The sequence below is a fragment of the Alligator sinensis genome, unplaced genomic scaffold (assembly GCF_000455745.1).
Source record: "Alligator sinensis unplaced genomic scaffold, ASM45574v1 scaffold404_1, whole genome shotgun sequence".
Classification (NCBI taxonomy): Eukaryota; Metazoa; Chordata; order Crocodylia; family Alligatoridae; genus Alligator; species Alligator sinensis.
The window spans coordinates 193,091-216,606 of record NW_005841839.1 but is presented as its reverse complement, the minus strand read 5'-3'; the positions used below and the strand labels follow the sequence as shown (position 1 = coordinate 216,606).

At 38.3% G+C, this 23,516-nt stretch overlaps 1 protein-coding gene across 5 annotated transcripts in view; it reads left to right on the top strand.

The window, feature by feature from the left end:
• The window catches only part of RBFOX1 (RNA binding fox-1 homolog 1), a 1,278,833-nt gene that overhangs the window by 1,110,379 nt on the left and 144,938 nt on the right, over nt 1-23,516 (top strand). For all 5 annotated transcript variants that reach the window (XM_014520084.2, XM_025203686.1, XM_025203675.1 and 2 more), the window contains 4 exons: nt 1,545-1,598; nt 10,185-10,277; nt 11,944-12,004; nt 18,496-18,549. In XM_014520084.2, the coding sequence (XP_014375570.1) occupies nt 1,545-1,598; nt 10,185-10,277; nt 11,944-12,004; nt 18,496-18,549 (262 nt within the window). The remainder of the gene's footprint in view (nt 1-1,544; nt 1,599-10,184; nt 10,278-11,943; nt 12,005-18,495; nt 18,550-23,516) is intronic.

Here is a 23,516-nt window from a genome sequence, read left to right as displayed (position 1 = left end):
CATTTTGATGTTGTAGATACCAGTCCTTTTTAGGGTCACAAATATAGGAGAATAGGCTTATTTATCATGTGTTTTCCAACCTTATCCCACTTTCTGTGTAAACCAATTATAAATTAAACTTTGGAGCAGTTAACACCTTGGCTAATCAGAGGATACATGTAACAGTGTGAAAAGGAAAAGGATAACAACTGCCTGCTGATTTTCCTATGGAATGTTAAAGCTTTTTAATTAGTTTAAAACATACCTCTCCCTTTCTTGTCATCCAGGTACTTAATATATATTTTAAGATTAAGAACAAGGTAGTACACTAGCGTAAAGCCTAGTTTTCAGAATAATTAAGTACTGAGAAGGTTATTCTGCATTTGTCTGCATTAGATTGTGTCTTTCCACTTTAATATATTGTTTGTGTCACATTACCTCACCAATGTTGCACTGCTTCACATGGCATGTTAATGACACATGAAATAACAGAACATGACTTGCTGAATGATGTATTGGAAAGCATCACATCATGAACTATGTCACATCAAAAAGTATTCTCACTTACCCATGCTAAATACTGCTTGGATTTAGCATTCATTCTTTTCACTAAAACAAGCACAAACTCCTCTTTTGCCTGGGGGTTTGCACACATGAACAATATCTAGTGTCCTGTGAGTGTGCACATAGTATCAGTGATAATAGTTACTATTGTTATAAGTAGATATTTCTAATGCACAAGTAACCCTCCTAATTAGTACTGTTATATGATAACAGTGTAGTGCATGTTTGAGGAAAAAAAGGCCATTGGTTAGGAGCTTCTTCACTATCCTACAGGGGCACTGGAAGCTGCGGGAGAACCTCCTAAAGGGTATGGGTGGAATCCTGGCTCCGCTGAAGTCAATGACAGAACTCCTATTTGATTTCAATAAAGCCAGCATTTCACCCTATATCTTTCTCACGACAGGAAATAGCTGTAGGAAAGATACCTTGTTCCTCTTCATTCCATTCTGAGCAACTGCAGGAAGACCCAAGATTCCTCAGTACAGAAGAGGACTGGAGAAGGGGGTGAGGGAAGGGGAGGTGGTGATAATCCTTTCTGAATGCAGCAATTAACACCTGTCTGGTAGGTGGTGATTGCTGCATTCTGAAGGGATTCACACAATAGGATATGACTCCTACTGAAACAGAGGAATGAAAGGCCACTGAAAAGTATGGAGAAATGTTGGGACTTTTCCCTTTACTTCTCTTCATTTTGATCAGAACTTGGTTCTCTATTAGTAGGTGCAACCTTATTTAATTGCTGTAGGTGAATGTTCAGAGGGAAAGTGACATAGTTGTAACTGGCACCAAATTTCTCAAAGCACACTTGATTCAGCCTCTTTTTGATTTGACATTGTTGTGCTTGACTGTACAGTAGTTTATTGCCCATGTATATCTCCATACTACTACCCATATTTTATATATGGTATGTACTTTTCTAAATCTCTGAAATATTTATGCTATATCTATTGTGAAGTTTTTAGGTTTTCTTATGTTCATGTGACTTTTCTATTTCTTTACAGCAATTTGGTAAAATCTTAGATGTTGAAATTATTTTTAATGAGAGAGGCTCAAAGGTAAGCAGTTTAATTCACCAGAGGAATCTGTTAATTTATTTGAAGTATATTATATGAGTAATAGGAAACAACTGCACTGCTGTAATAAATGCATCTTAAAAAAACCACTTAAATGGAAACACTATTTGAGCCTTCTGTCAGTTTCCCAAACAGCATGAAATTCATTGGACTCATATTAAAGCCTTTAAAAGGGGTAATTTTAACTACTGTAAACTGTCAACAGTAATATGGGAATATTGTTTTCTGCTTTTAAATATAATCAAGTATTGTCTGCTGATTTATTTTTTTATCCTTGAGTGATAATTATCTTGCTCATTTTATAAAATGAGTCCATGTTTGCAGAAAAATAAGCAGATCATTTGTTAGAATAGGTATTTTCTGCTATTGAAATGGAAGTTAGTAATATATGATATCCTCTTGAGTAATTACTTAATAAAATGTGTGATTGTACCAGATTGTTGAAGTGCAGATGTTTTCCTGTTTAGTTAAAAACTTCAATACACCAACCTTTTGAATACAATTTATTATAGAATTTCTGCTGATAAATACATTGCACATGCTATTGTGAGTTGATTTTATTTCTTCTGAAACTTAATTCACTTTAAATTTATAACCTGGTTTACTGGGTTTCTATGAGAGAACGAAAATACTTATATCACCATTAAATGGTGTTAAAAAAAGTCATTTTCCCAGCAAGTGTTACTCATGTTATCAGCTTCATTATAATTTCCTATGTTTGTGTCATATACATGGTGTCTCTTCTCCCTGTTTCAGACCCTCTAGTCATTTTCCACTTACATATCAGGCCTGTAGTAAGTCTTTCCTTCCTACATATAATCACTATTAATGATGGACTCCTTTTCCAACTATCAACACACTATAATCTTTCATCTCTTATAGTATGTCAGTCGCCTTATAATTCTATTTTACATCAGATATGCTATAATCCTCTTGTTAATCCCTGTCATAGAATTTCAGTGTTTTAAATTCTAAATTTAAAATCCATCCCTTTCCATATGAAATGGGCAGTTATCATGTACTTATTCCGAAAGTTGTTTAGGAGTTAGTCTACCATTCATAAATTGACATTCTTTCACCTGACACTCAGCTGGAATATGCACTGCCTGTTTTATAAAACAACAAATATTTGAGATTGGAATATATGTGTTTTTACCATTAGGTTGCTTGTTCAACTGGGCTCAGGTTGACAGTGACTGCTATCAGTTATGCTACATGATGACTGGAATGCTGTGTGAAAAGATTTGGTTGTCCAGGACCTCTTTTTTTTTATATAGGTTTACTGATTTCAGAAGAATCACCACAACTGGTGCCTTTGGGTGATTTTAGGAATAAGGTCAAGGATTCAATAGACAGTCATTACTTTTGTCCACTCCTCCTAAAGCCTTAACTATTATTTGCATTGTTTAGCTATAGCAGAGCAAACCCTTATCGGGAAGTGTTATGCAGTAAGACAAGTAATCTTTAACACTGGTGCAACATATCTAAATGGCAGTATGCACCAGTGCATCTACCCTGTGGCAAACCCCCTAGTATCCTGTATTGTACACAGGCTTTTAGAGACATGACCAGGAAGGTGACTTCTCTAGGAAAGTTATAGCCTCTCTAGTCTGTCTGTCTGTTGTACAGATACATTCCCAAGAGCTGTCCATCTGCCATGTTTCTCTGGAACTACTAAATTCTCTATTAGTAATGGGGAACTAGATCAGCCAGATCATGACCAACTGGATTCATGGAGTATGCGTAGAAGGTCTAGTCAGGTGCCTTGTATAGACCATCACACCAGGACCTCAGATGTGTATGCCTAGGCAAGAGCATGGGGGAGTGGAGGTTCCCCAAGACTTATCACCCGCTTCCTCCTTTAGACCATTATGACAGAATCCAAAGGCCAGTCTGAGTCCAGATGTTCAGTGCCTCGATGGTTGTAGCTTCTGCCAGAAAGCAACAGATAAGAACTGTTGCTGACTGCCTAGCACCTCAGCAAGGGTGTGTTTCTGTCAGGATGATGCCCCTTAGCCTTTCTACCACCAAACAATACCAACAAGGCAGTGGAGGCTAGGGTTTTGAGGTGCCTTATACTCTCTTACTCTGGAGGTTACAACATTGTAGTACCGGGCTGGGCTTAGGGCTCCCCTCCGCACTTAACCCAGCACGCTGCGGTTTTAAAAATTTTATAGGAGCTACCCTACCATGAGTAGCCCATGTTGCCACCAAACCCTCCAGCTGGATGCAGTTTATGGTCATACCCAGGACCAAAATTCTCTAATATGCATGTAGATAAATAGAATATTAGAATTAGAAATTAGAATATAAAAGACAAGGGAGCAAGAAGTGCGGGGTGGGGAATGGGAGGGTTGAGAAGGGGCAGGGGCAGGAGAGAGAAGCAAATGAGCAGAAAACCCACTGGAACAGAGGAGGTCACAAAAGTGAATCCAAGTAAATGAGATAAGAATCCACAATCCTCATTCAAACCATACTTAATACAATCCAGCTTATGCATTATTTCTTGATTCATCATTTCACATACTATTCAAAGGATGAAATAGATAGACAAGTGTTTGCAGGATCAATTCCTGAACTTCTTTCCGGCTACATCTTGGCATAAAAATGCTCTTTTTAAAAGCATTCCTCACATTATAAGATATTTGTATTAAAAACAATTAAAAAAAATAATTTGTGTTAGATTTTTTCTGCACAGTAAGAGCCAGGAAGAATGAATGCACAGATGTGGTTTAAAACTGTGGTTCTCAACCTTTTTCGTACTGGGACCCATTTGCAAAAATTGATTTGTTGTCCCAACCCACACCCCCCTGGCCCTACTGGTGCCCTATTCATAATCCCTTGCCCTTCTGGAGCCTCAGCACCTGGCCACCTTCCATCAGTGCTGGCAGGTGCCTGACCCACCCTCTATCCCCTCCACACATGCACACACACACATGCACACACACATACATGCATGCACACCCTGCCTCCCCCACCCCAATAGACCCCCAGCCCTCCAGCCCCCTTTCCCCATACACTTACCTTCATCCAGCTTCTGGGGCTGCTCCCACGACACTGCCTGGCTGCATGCTGGCCATGCCCCGAGCAGCCGCTGGTTTCCCAAGGAGAAACCAGCACTTCCGTGCATTTTTCTGGAATTTGCTCATGATGCTTTGAAATATTCTTGTAATTCACTTTTGGCTTACAAAAGGATCACTGAAGTTCGGAGGCATAAATTGCAGCTGGGCACTTAGGACAGCTGCACCCACAGCAACTTTGGCAAACTCAGTTTGCCACCATGCCACCAGAGTGATTGTGCAGTTGCGGCAACAGTTTTTTTTCGGCACCCCATTTCCCAGTCAGCCCCTGGTGCAACTATCCCAGTTGTTCTGCCCTACTTATACTACTGCTGTAGTTCATTTGCTCATGGAACCAGTACATTCTGGAGAGAAAGAGATTTTCTCACTTTCTAATGAAGCATTTGGTTTAACTGAAAAAGAAAAAGAAACAGGATGTAAATACATTGTTACAAAATAACAGATTTAAAATTAAAAGAAAACAATGATAGCATATGTGTGTGTGTGTCTGTATATCTACAGCTATCTATTGCTATAGATGTATAGATAGATATAGTTATAGATATATATTTAAAGAACTACAATTTCAAGTTAGACATAGACCATGGGACTATTAAATGATACACCACATCATTCACTTTACACCTCCATCAGAACCTAAGCAACATGGATATTTCTGTTTTTATGCATGAGTGCTGAGCAGAGAACACTTCAACCTTCTGACATACATTTATGTCTCTCCAGCAGGCAGGGCATATATATACTGTTGTAATCTAACATATTTTATATAATATTTTGCCTTACCTCCTTTTGGAATGTCTGATTTAATTAGTTCCAAAAGTGAATCTTACAAAGCTCAAATATGCATAAGGAATACAGAATAGGCCTTTACTTTGTGCATTTAACGGAATGCAGTAACATCTATAAATGCCAGCTTGCAGTCATATCTTATAGTCTGGTGAAAATATCTAATATAAAGGCAAACACTTGTGTTACAGTCTGGCTCAAAAAATAGGGCTTCCTTTCCAACACCCTCTCAATCAGTGATTAAAAGAACATAAAGACTGCTAGTAATGCTGTTAACAAGCACATCAAATCACCTTTTACATTCAGACTGAAATGGAGCATGGCTACTTCTGTATACTGCAAACTCAGAGAGAAAATGCATAAAACCAGTTCAAATTTTCTCGCCCCAGAAATACGGGAGGGCTGAGAAAGATCAAAAGAGAATAATACTATATGTTGCCTAAGCATATATTGCAATACAGAAGCTGTCCACTTTACTACCCACTGGAAATGGCAGTGCTCAAGGAGGACAAACTGAGTGAACTCACAGATTTCCCACTCCAAGCCTCTGAGGGTCATTTCAATTTAGAGCAGGCAGCTTGATACTTGTAACATTGCTCTGCTGTTCATCATTGAACATGCATCTTCAGCTAACTTGTTCAAGACCTGGGCTTCAAAAACTATCCACAGCTGCTGCAAATTGATTTCATCCCTGGGGAATGCTTGTAGAGCTGTGGAGATAAGGCTTTATTTAGGGATGTAAAAAGTACGATACTAACAATAAACATACTTTTTCTATACTTGTAAATTATTTCATTGCTTTATTCATGAGAAAAGGAAATATAGCCCTTTTGTCCAGATGATATATTTGGCCCTTTTTGCCATTCAAAAACAAAAATGCACAAACATCTCCAAAAAGAAAACCTGTAGCTTGGGAAACGTGATTAACATTCAAGTACAATATTTTTCAATGTTTTTTACCATATCTAAATGCATACAAGCCTATCTTGTAAATGGATATAATAATACATACATTATTTATGTTGTAAGCTATAGTTGTCTTCTGATCTGTTGAATTAGTTGAGAAAGACATATATAAAATTATGTATATGCATATCTCTATTATCTGTATACCTAATGAATGAGCCTTTCTCTTGAACATTTTCCATTAAGTTCATTAATAAAAGAATGAAACCCGTATTAAAAATACAAGTGTATAAGAAGTACAAAGAAGGGAATTCAGAATTACAAATGTTGAATCCTCAAATTTCATGTCTAATGCTGGATTGTTGCTCCATCTTAATATTTATGTGAATGTTTGGGTGAGGGGTGTGGTGCGTGTGTATGTGTTTCTTTTATTTCAATTAAAAAAATTGTGAGGTTCATAATGGTGCTATGAGCTAATACGTTTCTCTCAAGAGAGCGTGGCTTGGAAAGTAGGTCACAGTCAGAGAACATGTACCGAGTTTTCAGGTCTTGCAAGTCAAGAAAGAGGAACAGTTGTTTTAATGGGAGGAGAGAGGTGAACAAAGAGTCAGAGTGCGTTAGAGTGACTTATGCTATTGTGTGAACTTTAGGTTACTGGATCAATGGCTGAAGTGATAATAGTCTGCTTTGGGATTTTCTCAGTAGCTGTTTAATTAAAGAGTTTGCTTAAAGAATTATTACAAGAAGAGGAATTGGGTGAGGAAAATTAAAGATAAAATATCAATTTAAAGTAATATCAGTAAAATATGTTGTTCAATAATTTATTTGAGGTTGATAGGATTTAAAATTATACTTATTCACTGCTACTATATACATACATATTATCTACATAATGTAACAACATAGATAAAAGTAGGAACAATCTCTGCTTTTTAATAAGATTCCCTGTATTTTTTTCATTAATCACTGTTTGGACTGATACTCCAATTTTGAAGTCTATGTCTACTTAGTTAAAATGTCTTCACCCTTTCTGCCCCCAATATAAATATAAAAGTGTTCTCCAAAGAAATATTAAAACGTTCTGTCATTTACTTTCCATGGCCTCCTTTTTGTTAAAATAAAATAAATGATCGTTGTTCAGAAATGGTTAAAAAATAGGGACTTCTCTGGGTAGATATCGACCACAAAATGGAATAGATCAAGTGGAGAAAGAGAGGATGACTGAACCATGACAAAAAAAACCCAACACTGATATGATTGATATAAGGTGCAAATCTATCCTACTGTCTGCCTGACTTCAAACTACAATGGCTAGCTATCCCTCTAAGGCAGAGGTGGGCAAAGTGTGGCCCGCCAAGCCATTCTATCTGGCCCGTGGGGGTCCTAAACAATTTAGAAAATTAATATTTATCTGCTCCTGGCTGCCTGCCATGCAGCCGTTGATGGCTTGCCAAAACTCAGTAAGCGGCCTTCTACCCAAACGAATTGCCCACCCCTGCTCTAAGGGTACATAAAAGGATTACATTTAGATCAACCTAACCAAGGTCGGATCCATTTAAATGCCCAGTTGTGCAGGTGTTCATAGGGTTTAAATCAAACTTAATTCAAGGAAGGGTTAACCTAGTTATAAAGGGTTCTACTGAACACCTGCACATGTTCACAGCACAGTCCTGGGACTGGGACAGCCTAGCCACTTGTCCCAACCCTGGGGCAGTGCTGGTCCTAGCCCCACTAACCCTGACTGGGCTGTTTTTATTCTCCCCAACTTGCCTCTGCAGAGCCATGGGCACCCACCTTCAGCGCATGCTTGCATGTGCCACTCATGGCTTTGGTTTAGGTGGTTTAAAACACCTTAAGAAGTACTGATGTCATGGAGTCTGAATATTGCAAAATAAAGCTGTGTTTGTAACTGAAAGTTGCTAATTTGGACTAAAATAACAATGAAAACAAAGTAACTAGGAACATTTGTAATTTAGTTAATGGCTTGAGTTCAAACCCAGGCTATCTTGAGTTAGCTAATCTGGATTAAGAACATTTTTCTTTGGAAATAATGTTTTCCTATTCTCTCCCTTCTTCCCTCCCTTCCTCAATCCCTCCCACACTCACACAGAATGGGCACAGCTGTTTAGAGGACTGTACACAGTTTTATCTCATATATATATATCTAGATATATTTATAGATATAGACATATATAGATATAGATATATAGATATAGATATCCCAAGGTTGTCCTTCAGAATACCTTTTTAATTAACATATGTAAAAGTTCTTTTAACATAATGGTGAGGACCTGGCAAAAGGACAGAGGTACATGGGACTATGATATTCTTTGTTCAAAGTGCTTGAGACAGAAAAGTGCTGTCTCCAGAATAATTATCAGAGTTCCTGGAAACTGTATAGAGCTAGGACAGGTCTTCTGTTATGTACAGGAAAAGAATTTGGAATAGGAAGCTTGTCCTTCACAGAGAAGTCATGTGTAGTTTTCATATTATTATTATTATTCATATTATTGTTTTACGCGCTGTCTAGGACTGATACTTCTTCAGTAGGATAAAACCTTCAAACTTTCAATCCTTTAACATTATCCACTTACTGAGGAAATAGAGGCATGACATGAATTGTTTCAAAGGGTTGGTGTACATTTCTGTTATGATGTGTTAATGTTTATTTTGTTTTTAAAATGCACATTTTTCCTTAAGTTATATTAGAAGCAAAATCAGGGGTAAATTAAACATTTTGATATTTGGAAATTTAAAATGCCTTTTATCTTTTATAGCAGTATTCAAGAACAACAAAAAAAGGCTAGTAAGATTAGTAGTCTTTGGTTAATCTAGCATAATGGTGTTAAGTGCTTAGAATAGTCCGATATCAAAAATGCAGCCAAGAGATATCCTGTTGTCCTTCTTTGGTTTTGAAGAATTAACAAATATTTTTCATTATAGTATCTCAAAGATGCATAACAGTCATAAAGCACTTCTCTGTCTCATTAATATGGGATGTGGAGAATTGACAATTGCATGTATTGTGTGTAAAAATAATATTAATATGAATTAGTTAAATTTACTCAAAATGTTTGCATTTTTATTACTTTATCAAAATTTCCTTTTATTCACATCATGTGATTTTGTTTGATCTTTTTAAAACAAGAAAGTTTATGCTTAGTTAAAAAGGTACTTTTATTTTGTTGGTGGTTTTCTTTTCTTTTCTTTTCTTTTTTTGTTTTCCTTTTCTTTTATGAAAAAATAAGTAAAGGCTGCACAGTTTGACAAAAGTTTAAATAACCCTAGTGTTGCATGGGAAAAATGTTTCTTATGATCACAAAAGCATGATTAAGTAGGCACTGTTTTAGAGTATATTGGCATTCAATGTTGAATTTTGTGCACATGTTTTTTATTTTGTTGAGAAAAACTGCATGTCATTAAAAAAGTGGTTCACTTTCTTTTCTCATTATTTCATTTTTTTTTTATATGTGAAGACACTGTAAATTTATTTTGATTTCATTTTCTTTTTGTTAGATTTATTTTCCTCTGTAGTGACATGTAGAAAGGTATTTTTGGTATCATTCTTTGAATTCTTTAGGCGGTACTATCTAACTTATGAAAAAGATTGTTCACATTTGTCGCTTATTTATTGCACATCTCAATAAAATTATAATTTCTCTAATTTGCATGTTACAGAAATGAAGCAAGAACAAGAAATATTAAATTAAAGCGAGAAAACATAAGCAAACAAGTGGTCATTGACTGAAATAATAATGTGCATGTTGTTTTCCCCCCTTCTCCCTCCTGCATGCAGGGATTTGGTTTCGTAACTTTCGAAAATAGTGCTGATGCGGACAGGGCGAGGGAGAAATTACACGGCACCGTGGTAGAGGGCCGTAAAATCGAGGTGCATGTTCAAAATATTTTCCTTTTCATCTTTTTTATAAATGTCTGCTTCACTCTCATTTGTTGTTTCAGATGCATCATTGGTGTCTTTTGTGTGCTCCCCTTCTCCCTTCCCATTGTTTATATATATATATTTATATATAAAGAGAGATCTGGCCTTACTTGGGTTTTTTTTAATTATTATTTCTTTTGTACTTTATTATTATTATTATTATTATTATATTATCATTATTATTGCTGAAAGGTGGATGACAGAAATGAGACCATATGAAAGCTTTAATACTTTGCAGTTATTATTTTGGATGTTTTGTAAATCAATGGGTGCAGTAGATTCCAAAAAACAATGAGCAAAAAATAAAATTGAAAACAAAATCAAACAGAAGGTCGTTTTTTGTTTTTGTTTTTTATTTTTGTTTTTGTTTTTTCGCTGCAGGGTTGATGTGGGATCCGCAGTGGCTTCCAAAAAAAAAACACCTCAGATTGGGAGACACTAGCATCCAAAAGATGTAAATGAAGAAGAAACAAAAGAAAACCAAATCCAACCTGGTCAAAAGCTTGATTGTTGAGTAGCCACCAAGCTACTTTACTTGGTTGGGCTGAACCCGTCCATCTTATCAGAAAACAAAACCAAATGTTTTTCATGCCACAGGATCCCCTTCAATACTGCCTCAAAATCGTATTTGTTAGAATAAAAAAAGAAAGAAAAAATACCAATTGAAAATGCTGTCGTCTTTTGAGTAAGATGTTGCATATTTTGCCTTTTCATTTTCCCCCTTCGACGGTAGCGCTTAGGGCCCTCACCAAACTCTCAGTAACCATGGTAACTGTATACATACCCATGCTGGCGATGGTGCTGAATGGTAAGTGGAGAAGTCCATCTGCCGTTTCACGTATTTAGCGCTGATATACCACGTGAATTTTTTTGACTTGTTGTATTAAGTTTTCTTGATGCTACATTTTTTTCTATATTGGTACGCCTGTAATTGAGTGTACGTTTTAAGCAAGCCTGGGAGGCACTGATTGGATTGAGGATATGACTTCGTGCACATCTTACTCAGATTGTTAACTCCATATTGTGTTAAATAATGCACCCTCTTTTTATCCTTTCGTTAGCTGTGATTTTAAAGCTTGAATGATTTTGTTAATTCTTGCAATGAAAAAGGCTCTTGTTCCAAGTGTTGAATGCTAGATGTTGCTTTTCCAATGGTACTTCTCTTCTAAAGGGTTATGTTGCACACTGCTAAAATTCGTTTGTCCCTTTTTTTGACATTTTCTTTGTTTCCTTGTACCTTGTCTCTCCCCCTCTACTCCACTGCATGTTCCTTCATATAAGTTTTTTTTAAAATATTTATTGTTTCAGTGTTATCATGGAATACAAGCATGCTCTTAAATCTTAAATTATGCAGTACCTTTTAATTTGCTTTTAATGTCTCTTTATTAAAGTTTAAATGATATGATGTTGCTTTATTGAAATGATTTGTAAGTTAAAATGGTTATGAAAGTAAATGTAATTATAAATAGTCTGATTTTGTTATGCACCTACTGCCTTCTATAAATTAAATTGCATTTTATTTTTTACATAACTAATAGCAGTAATAATGCATGCATTTAATAGCACCATGGGCTCTGTCTATAACATTTGCTAATTCAGTGTTCTATGTGTGTAGGTAAATAACGCGACAGCACGTGTAATGACAAATAAAAAGACAGTCAACCCTTATACAAATGGTAAGTGCACAGGATTTTTACACTTTCCTTACTTTCTTTTACTGGCAAATACCGAAGTGCATGTGGGCAAGATTCTTTTTGCAACTTACTCCCTATAAGCAGATTTCTTTATCAATGTAGGACCTGCTGAAGTGGCCTTTCCAAGGACTAAGGGGCCCATGCATAGTTTATTGCAGGTTTAAGGCCTGTGGTCCCATTCTTATAACTTGTTATGCATGGGTGAATTACTGCACCCAGACAGAGCTCATCTGAATTCCTCTTAAGGATGGAGGACTCCTTTTGATCACAGATTTCAGGATTGGGGCCTAAATATGTATCTACAATAATTGAATATAAATTGATTCTACATGTATAGGAGAATATACCATGTTAGAAGTGGTTTGCTCCCTTCTTGTTTTGTGTGGTGTTTGCATTGCAGTTAAAAACCTAATGACAAGAGTCAGTTTGCCTTGGATAATGGATGTAACTGGTAGTAAAAGCATTTCTTCCATCTAGCATGAGACGCTTGTTACTGGGTGAAACTATATGAGATGCTTTACTGCATAGTAGACTAATTTACTGCACAGTAAAGCATCACCATCTACATGTGTGCAGCAATTAGGGCTCAGTAGATTAATTAAGTGCACGCCCGGATAGTCCCATCAGATACAAGTGGTATCTGGCCATGCCGTGAATTACTGTGCTTAAACACACGTGTAGACAGTGACATTGGGATTAGTCTACTCCCACTCAAATTGAGCCAATCCAGGTGCATTAATTGCACATGTAGATATACCAACTGTTATGAAACACACAGTTTAGTTCAAGGTCTTTCGTTAAGTTACAGTAGTTAAGTTACAGTGAGTTGTTAAGTTAAAATTTGTTGAAGATAAAGAGTAAACAGTAATTGTAGCATTGCAGTTATGTCTGCCATTTTTGCACATGAAGCTAATTTCAAACATACCCAAAAGTTATGGCAGTATTGTTAATTTTAACAAATTGATATACTATTGGAAAAATTGGGAGGCCTTTTGGGTAATCTCAGAGAGATTTTTTTGCAAAAATTTCCATCCTCCCTTTTGGAAAGGTTTAATTAATTGCCTACAAGGTCTTTTTCAGTTAATTAATTTTAAGAACTCTTGCAGCTCTCAAACTAAACAATTCCAAAATGGAAACAAATTTGACTTATCTATGGTAATGATTTGTTCCATTTCACCTGGATACTGTAGCTACACGTGTTTTTTTTTTCAGGTTAATGCTGTTTTTCCCCTTATCTCAGTAAAAGTTGAACATATATGATCTATAAAGGCAGGTTCCACAGCTCCCTGAGACATTCTTCAGTGCTGAAATATAATGCACTTTGTTTTCCACATTTTAGAGCTCACTAGTGTGATTTTACTAAAAAGTGGGGTGAACAGAAGTGAGCTGCTTTATTTTTTAATTATTTTTGTCATACTTTTTCCTACCACAGTAAAAATTAAATGTAATAACACATAATAACAGTTCTCAGCTTGACATAAAGTTATTGAACCTTATTATAATAATCAAGGGGGAGAAGAGAGAAGGGAAATTAGGATTTCCTCAAGCTCTCCCAGAAATTTTTCTTTCTTTAATATATTTATGTAAATATGTATTTCCAAATGATGCAATTAAGAAAAATCTCTTTCGTTGCTGCTGATGTTTATATAGCATGTTGCCTGAGCCAGGCAGACATATATCTTGATAGGGTCATTCATATTCATTTCAATAGTAAGATGGATCATTTTCACATGTGAGCATTTTACTTTGTCTAATATGTTACAGTGATAGAAGGATAAAAGGTTTTTTATGAATGATGACATTCAGTTTTGCATTCATAACACTGGAAAAGCTCAGAAATGGAATTTTCTCTGGTAAATATCAAATACCAAGTCCAACCAGAGGGATGCTGCTGCTGTGATGGAATGCTCAAGATTGCAACAACTTTAACTTGAAGGTTATTTTATATCTTTGGGAAAACTTACTTCTGTGTCACACAATGGAGGTGTTACATTGCTTGCATATTGTCACTTTTATTATAAAGAATCATTAAAGTATGTTGCTAAAAAAGGTCCCTCAAGGTGCCTTGTCTCCATTATTTTGAGTCATGTCCTTATAGGCTAGATCAAAACTATTGCCTCTTGTTTCAAGTTTAAAAATCAACATTTAAATATTTAAGCCCACATGATATGTGGTACCACTTAGACATGTGGTACAAGTTCAAAGTATTATGTATATGCATTGAGCCCCTTTTGATGCATTGAGCTCCTTTCAACAGCTAGCTGTGATAGAAAGCCATAGATAAGGGTTCGTGTAATATGTTCCTATTATTTAAGACCTATGACCCCATATAGGGATCACCTATAGATAACTGCCTCTCTGTCAGAAAGATAAATATGTTGGGCTATAACATTCATTATATTCATAGGAACAATACGCAGATGTGATTTCCAAAGACATGCTTTAGCTTCTTCAATCAATATTCCCATTTTCAATCACTCACAAGCTGTTTGGTGATATTTATTTTATTTATATATATTTATATATATTTATATTTTCTTGTTTGTCAGTAGTGAACCAATGCTTTAGTATATTTTTAAAAGCAGTTTACAGTGGATGGTGACATGTTTCAAATGAGATGTAAAAGTTAAAATATAAATGTCATGTTATTAATATTCTTCCATATAAATGTTAATATTTGCAAGATATTTCCAGTTCCAATAACCTGGGATAATTTGTTTACAATATCCATGCATGCACATTGCACTTTTAGAACTCATAATATGCTGTATTTTGTTTCATCCATTCATGTTGCTGGTTAGTTTTAGCAAGGCATATAACGAGTACAGTACTTGTAAAGCTAGGTAGAATAAACAACACAGATAAACAGAATAAACCAGAGTTTTTAAAAGATATGGAAAATTCCAGCTTATTTCATGTAACTGGCTTGGAGACTTTTGAATTTTTTTTTTTTTCCAAAAACTTTAATTCCCAAAACAAATAGTCCATAACTGACCAGTTGCTAGCATAGCTAGTCATGCAGGTTTGAGTGAAGAGCTAAGTTGAGGATGGGAGTTGTTTGTTTTTTGGTTCTTTTTACCAGCCCTGTAACATTTGCCATATTTGTTAGAAAAAAATACTGTTATTTTCATTGGGTATAGGTTGTAGCCTCATTGGTCTAAGGACATTGGCAGACAAGGTTCTTTGGGTAAATCCAATATATTTTATTACACCAACTCAAACAGTTGAAAAAAATCTTTGCAAGCTTCCTCAGCCTAGTGAAGGGTGTTTGTATCCACAAGTTTGAAAAGAATAATTTTTCCAATTATTTGAGTTGGTCTAACAAAAGATATTGGATTTACCCAAAGCAGCTTGTCTACTTTTTCATTGTAATTCAGGAACATGCACTAATTTGGAAAACAAGTATTTTGAATTAATCTTTAGATTTGTCCAGCCTATGTCTCCCACATTTTAGTCCAAGATTGTTGAGGGCTATAGCTAATACTATGTTAGTTTATTCTTTGTTTTAAGATATATTTTATAGATCAAGGCACTTGACCAAACCTTGTGGCTTAGGCAGTTTGCAGAAATGAATAAATGTTATTGGAGGATTTTGGAGCTGGGGCCCAAGCTGATTGAGGAATGCTCATTACAAAATAAGAGAGGGACAAGCAAGGACACTATGAAGCTTACTTTCACACTCCCTAGATCAATGGCTTCCCTCCCCTATGAATAAAAAATCACCATTGCAGATCAGTACAAGTAAGACAACTGTCCATGCCTTTCTTCTTTCCTTTAGCCATGCTCCACATCAGGAATGAGAGAGTTTTCTAAGAGCCTCCGGTCCTTACCTGGGGTGATCCTTTTTTCCTATGCCAAATGTACAGCCAGAATCCACTGGCTCTTTAGTGTAGAGTAGCTGCACTGCAAGGGAGAAACTCGCCTTAAAACTGGAAATAATTCTTTTACATTATTTTGTCCATCTTCCTGCCACAGCAGGTTTACTCCCTTCAGTGTACAATTCTTTCCTACAGTGTACTTAACCTGTATTTCTTTGGCTGAACATATGGAGTTTTTTTTTCTGAGTTCCAGCTTTTAGAGTGTCAACATGAGGGGGAGATTAGTGTTGTGACAGTAAGACAAATGCGCAAAATTACACCCACTGCAGAGAATTTGCCTCCTCCAACTGCTAATCCGGGGTTCCTTGGCAGTTTCTCACTCTGATACATCAGCTTCTATCACACTTGATTAACCCACACAGTTATGGGCCAGCACATACTTCATTGACAAGACAAAGTAAAGTTTAATTGCTGTTATTTTCATGATGAATGAAGTCTTTTCTGTATTAGCTTCAAAAAGTTAGATGATACAGCCATCAGAATGGGGGTGGAAAGGAAATGAAATATGAGAGTGACTTTCAGCTGTGAGCATCGATCTGCATCTCCCAAGATCTTTTTTTTTTCTTCTGGACAAATTGAGGAGCCATTAGTGTAACTTAAAATCTGAGAAGCATCTGTCAGCTTCCATGACAGCAGAAGCTGATGGATCGAAATTCAGTCAAATCACTCATCTCTTGCACTACACTGGTCCATGAGCTTTAAGGAGCAAATGAGTTTTAAATATGTTAAGGTAAGACAGAGAGTTAGACTTTAGTACAAGTTTTTAATGGACAAAACATTTAGAGAATTCCACCAATTAAAAAGAAAAAGACGACAGAAAATGCCAGCCCCTAACCAGCAATAATTTGGCAGTCTTGTCGAGATTTACTCCTGAAAGAATCAGGGTAAAACTACAAATATAAAAGAGAGAGAGAGTTAGCTATCTGAACTTAGGTATAAGGCAGGGTAGAGATGTACCTTATACAGAACATTTACAGAATTCTGTAAATTGAATCAGAGATGAATAAGCTTTTATGAGAGAGAGCTCACTGCATCAGATACTTCATCAGAAGGGAAGATTTTGCTTATGAAAGCTTATGTGTCTTTGATCCAGTTAGTCTATAGCAATGTTTCTCAACCCATGGGTCCTGACCCAAAAGTGGGTCACAGGAATACATGAAAGGGTCATGAACAAACTTTAAAAATGGATACTCCTTTAAAGAAGAAAAGCATGGGAAACTGTGGCTTTTCCCTTGCAGGCTGGCCGAGTTCCAGCCTACCAGGGTAGTTGGGGGATGCTTGGCACCCCCCCATATCCACAACCCTCCCACCCCACACACCCCACACAGGCTGGGGGCTGGGGTCGGTGGGTCATGAATGAGGGGCACTAGGTCAGGACTGGACATCAATGTTTACAAATGGGTCCTGATTCAAAAAAGGTTGAGAACCATTGCTCTATAAGGATACAACATCTTTACCCTGTCTTCTATCTACCAATATATGGTACAGTGGTTTAGTTTTTGTCTGTCTGCCTCCAATTCAGAGATTTGTCTGTTTAAACACAGACCGACTTTTAACTGCTCCCCTGCTGCCTAGTTGTAAGGAATTGTAATAGCTGCCTACTGCTGTGTAAACTATTGTAAGGTAGAAAGTTTGTTCATTCCAGTTTATGGACTAATTTATGTTGGTATACAAAACTAACGTAAACTCCCCAAGGTATGCACACATCCACGATCTCACTTACTTTATAGCACACAACATAATTATTAAGTGGTGCGTCTGTTTGTGTGGGTGTGTGTGTTTTAGAAAGGAATGTAAATATTTCCCATCTTCTCTATGGGGTGTGTGTATGTGTATGTGTGCACGCACGCTCAGCTTTTGCTTAAAGATGACCAAACTCTAAATGTAACAGACACACAGATGCAGGCTCATAACTTTTTATGTACAGAATTTTGGGGGTTTCTTGAGTTGAAAGAATAAAATACTATATACACATACACATTTGTTTAGCTTCTAGCATCCAAGTCATCTCTATCACACACGGAATTATGTTTGTGGAGCTAAGTTGAATTAGTTGTCAGTGAACACCTCTTGACCTAAGATAAAATAGGAATGTGCAGATGAACCTTTCATGAGTTAGATAATTTTTTCATAGTTCTCAGCCTTTGCATAGGCAAAGTTTATAATAGATGTGTTTTGTCATGTTCACATTGAAGGGCAGTGGGAAAGAGGTATAGGGAAACTTCTCATGGTTTCTGACTAGAATGCAGTGTTTGCTAGCCAGAGTTTATCGATCAGTATTTTATGAGCATCAGCAGGTACAAAATGTAATTTCTTTTTCAATTAAAAAAAATCTTTGGTACCATTATTCTTATTTCATGGTTAAATTGCCAGAATCTTATTCATATAAAGATAAGCAGTTTCATCATTTCTTCACTGGTATGGCTACTGTCATTAAATGGATATCTCCATATCAAATACCCATTAAACATGGTTGTCCTGAAGTAATTGCTTTATATATGCTCTTATTTCCTATATATAAATGTGACTTTTATATCTAATTATATCTAATTATAATAGTAACTCAATCCTGTTTTTTTTTTATGTTTGCTTCAGGCTGGAAATTAAATCCAGTTGTTGGTGCCGTTTATAGTCCAGAATTCTATGCAGGTAAAAATATCCCTTTACTTGTTGATTTTATCTTGTGTTTTTTATTGTGGAAAGTTTGTCAAGTGTTTAGAGTATAAGCTGGTTTCACATTGCTTGCCCATTGCTAGGAAGTCCATAATATAGACTTTTCCCAAAGAACTGGTATATACCCCTAGAGCAGTGTTTCCCAACTGGTGTGCCGCAGCACATTGGTGTGCAGTCAGGCACGTCCAGGTGTGCTGCAGCATTTTGGGCTGGAACCACGCCCCCTGCCTGGCTGGAGTCCCACCCCCTGCTGCCTGCTGCTGTGGACACAGATGGACAGAGAGCATGGTTCCAGCCAGACAGGGGTGTGGCTTCAGCCCAAATGCTGCCGTGTGCCACCCCTCCCCATCGGCATCCAGCTGGCTACATGCCATCCCCTGGTCAGTGTCCAGCTGGATGCGCATCACTCCCCTCACCTCTGCTCCACGTCTGGTGTGCCATGGTGCTTTTTATTTAGGTAAGTGTGCCATGGGGCAAAGAAGGTTGGGAAATGCTGCCCTAGAGTGCATTCTGACCAATGGTATATGATAGGTAATAGAAAACAATGTGAAATGTGCAGCAAGATTTACATTTTATAGATTTTTTTTTTTTAAGTATATCAACATGTATACTTTTGCCCCAAGGAGTACTTTTGACTAGTGAAACAGAAAAATATAATTCTGAACATTTTTTTTTTTACTTTTAAATATTTATATTTTAATTTTTGTCAACATTTTATTTATAATTTTTTATGTATGCAAATTTAAACCTATTTGGGAAGATGCAAAAACCATGCTAGGACTCCAGGTTATTCATAATTTATTAGCTATTTAGGATTAGAATAGTTAAAGTGAAACAGGCTTCTTTGTTCATTCAGTCTAAGCCATTTCCAGGGCAGCATAATATACCAGCAATTAAAGATATATCACATCATACTGCATATACTGAATTGATACTTCACTGGTTTAGAACCAGTTGGCACTGGTTTTATAAGTAAACTTTTCCAGCCATAGCGATTAATACTACAGCATGTCATATATCATGAATTATTCTTTAGAATTGTTGTTGCTGAATACAGACATATACAATTCTCAGATGCATCTGACTTTAAAAATAAATTTAAACTTTTAAATACTAATCTGCATATATTGTATCTGGTTAATCTATTGAATCTATAATGCAGCTGTTGATACCTGGGCTAAAATCTCATAGGAATCAGTGGCCCCTGCCAGACATTAAAGTAAATGTGCAATGGGATCTGATGTGGGATCCCAAAAATTATGTTTCTTGCCAGGTCACAGATGCATCAGATCCCATTGCACCATTTTTCCAGTCCAGGGGGAGCCCAAGCTCAGGCTCCCCCTGCACTGGTAAGTAGCAAGCTTGGCTTCCACCCCATGCTGTCCCACAGCTGGGAACCCCATCAGTTGATCAGAGCTCTCAGTGAGGGGGATAGGTACCATGCTCTTCCCCAGCTGGGAGTCTCTTCAGCTGATCAAAGGTCTTAGCCAGGGGTACACATCAGAACCAGGGAATGCACCTTCAGCTGAGGGGCTACCAGCCATGAGAATGCAAGAGAAGTACAATCATCTGAGGAGTACTCCCAGCCTCTGGAGCACATGGGAGTCTTGAAAGGCTCCCATGTGCTCCATATGCTGGGCACTGCTTCAGTTAAAGGTATGATAAGAACTAGACACAAAGTTATTACACACATTTTTGTTGCCAAATGTTACACATAATTTGTGTTATGACTTTGTGGATTATTCCTAATTTTATTATACCATTAATTGAATAAAAGTATGGTCAGGTCACTATTTAAAATGTGATTAAAGATAACATCTGTCAGGGGCCAACAGAACTATATTTTCATTTATTTAAATATAGAACTAGGCCTATATTCAGTATCCTTTAGAAACAATACTGTAAAGCCATTACGCTTCAGTTTGGCCTGACCTGAATGCATCTGAGGTCAGTTTAAATATCTCAACTGACTTCACTGGATTTTTAATCTGGTTGTTGGAGAATAGATGGTAGCTATTTTGAAGGGTGTACCTTATGAAAGCAAATATTTTGATTGCAAAAGGCAAGCAACTGTTCTGTTTTTAAGTTTCTAGTTAGGACTAAAAATCACATACCATTTTTGCTCAGATAGAAAATAATCCTGATTATAAGAAGAAACCCGAATACTTAGATTCTATATATGGAAAAGTTATGAATTTGTTTTAGTTTTCCAGGTACAGGTTTCCCTTGCTTTATGTGGGTTCTCTGTATGCAAATTTGCTCTTATATGATGACCCTTTTTACAGCCAAATTTTGTTATATGCTAGGTAAGTCTGTAGGGGAAGGGGCAGGAGGAGGGAGATGGTGCAGCCCAGCGGCTGCAGGTAGGTGGCATTGGCTGCTCCTGGGAGCAAAGTGGAGGGAACTGTCAGTGGGTGTGGGGTGCAGCTCTTGCTGCTGGATGCACCCCTGAAGGGCTGCGGGCTGGGGGGGGCTGTGCTGAGTTCTTCCCGGGGGGGGGGGGCCCCCGGGCTCGCCCAGGCGGGGGGGGGGGGGGGGCGGGGCGGGGTTCTCCGGGGGGGGGGGGGTGCCCCCGGATCTGCACAGCCCAGTCCCACACCAGGAAGAGCCTGGTGCTGCCACCAGCCCACAGTGGCAGCCTGCCCTCATCCCATGCACAGATCTGGAGGCACACACTCCCCAGGAAGAGCCTGACGCAACTCCCCAGCACACAGCCCTCCCGGTGTATGTAGCAACAAGAGCCTTGACCCCCTTTCCCACACCCTGAACCCACTGACAGTTCCCTCTGCTTTGCTCCCTGCTGCAGCCCTGGGAGCGGCCAATGCCATCTGCCTGCAGCAGCTAGGTTGCGCTGAGCCCCCTCCTCCCAGCCCCTTCCCTAGCCCTAGCCCCATTCCCTCCCTCGTTGCCGTGGGAACATATCCCTATTTGTTACCTTATAAACTGCATTCCCTTTATGCAAATTCAAGTTATGTGCAGTTTGCCAAGAACACATGTACTGCATAAAGTGAGGGAAACCTGTATAGAATCTAATTATTGGAGGTTTCCCTTGAATTTGTCCCCCTCTCATTGCTACCTCAGGGAAAATAAGTCTAGGGTTTCAGGTAGCCCCTTCCCCCTCTCCTTATTGTCAGACCCTGATGTCCCTGAGCACATGGAAATGAGAAGTAATTTTGAAAACAATAGCCTTGAAATTAAACTTGGCTATAGCACTTTGCATATAGAACACATACAGTTGGTTCATGGAGAATTGATGCATGTCACCTTTCCTTGAAACTACTGTAAGTTTTAGTATGGGTACTCCATAAATACACTTTTGAGCAGCTCTTTAGCATCTACTTGTATATAATACAAACTTTGCATGATATTAGTCCAAAGCCAAGGCTTGATTTACCATATAGTTCATATAGTTCTGTTCAAGAGTCAACAGAATTTCAAGCCATAATGATGCCATATTCAGCACTGTTCAATATATGAGTGTACTCCAGATATCCCCCACAAAGGAGCTATGTGCTTATTAGCCCCACACTGAAGACTGGAACTGGGTATTTTTGTCATGAGTCCTGGAATCCTCCAAAAGTTTATATGCAGATGAGGCACAGAGCAACTTGGTCTGGCTATACCTCATAGAGGGCAGGGCCACACTAACCGTATGTAACAGTGTGTAAGAGAGAGTGATAGACAGATTCTGGGGCCCTGTTTAGTGATGTCTGTCAGTCATTTAAGGCTGGTGAAGAAATAGGAATAATTAGAAATGGGAAAGAAAGGCACAGCTCAGCTATTGGAGTGAAGAGGAAGTTGAAATGTAGTCAATGTAGTGGTCACCATGACTTGAAAAAGATTTGACAGTGAGGGGGACTACACTTAATGGGCACCATCATATATTTTACTAAGATGGGCTGTACTAAGTTATCCTTGTGGTAGGTTTCTATCAGCATGTTTGCCCAATATGTGTGGTGTTTTATAGTCATGCTCATTGCTGGCTTCATTTAAGTATCTCCATAGTTCAGGGGTGGGCAATTATTTGGGCTGGAGGACCATTTAAAGAGTTTCAGTGAACTGTTGAGGGCTGCATGCATGCACTGCACTCACGCTCTCTCATTCTCTCTTACTCTCACACACGCACACACTCACTCTCAGAAATGCACACACAGACACTCTTACACACTCTCACATGCATATACACTCACTCACACTGTCTCACCCAGACACATGAAATCCCTGCAGCCAGGCAGAGGCTGGAACCAGAGCAGCAGTATGAGCATGAGCTCACTGGGGGCTATAGCATCTTATCTGCACTTCTCCTTGCTCCTTCTCCACTCCACGCTAACCAGCTTGACTGACACTGCCAGTCAGACAGGAAAGGGGATGAGAGCTGTACTAAACTGGGGGCAGGGCTGTCGCATTTACAGCCCCATGGAACTGGGCTGTGGTGGGTGGCGGAATCCCTCCAGCTCTGTGCAGACCCTGGCTTGGGGGGGGCAGGGCAAGGGACTCCATTCCCTCCCTTACCTGCCCTACCCCCGGCATGGTGCTGGGTACATGGGCAAGCCTCCAGCCTCTTCTGGTGCCATGGGGGACACTGGGCAGAAATAGTCCTGCCCACCTGCTCAGCACCACAGGGTCAGACTCCATTTCTCAGGTGGGCAGATGGGTGGGTGGGGCTGCTTCTGCCCAGTGTCCCGCACTATGCGAAGAGAGACCAGAGGTGGAGCCAGTGCCACCACCTGTAGGCCTACTAATTGATTCTATCTGGCCCAGCAGTGGCTCCATCTCTGGTTTCTGCTGGTGCTATGGACTGGATGGAATCAATTGGTGGACTGTATGCAAGTCGGCTATATTTATCCATCTCTGTCTGTCATAGTTGGTTTCTATTGCTGAGCACATGCTGCTTTTTGCAGCAGTTTAATGATAGACAGTGTACTTAATGCAGTTTCCTTGTA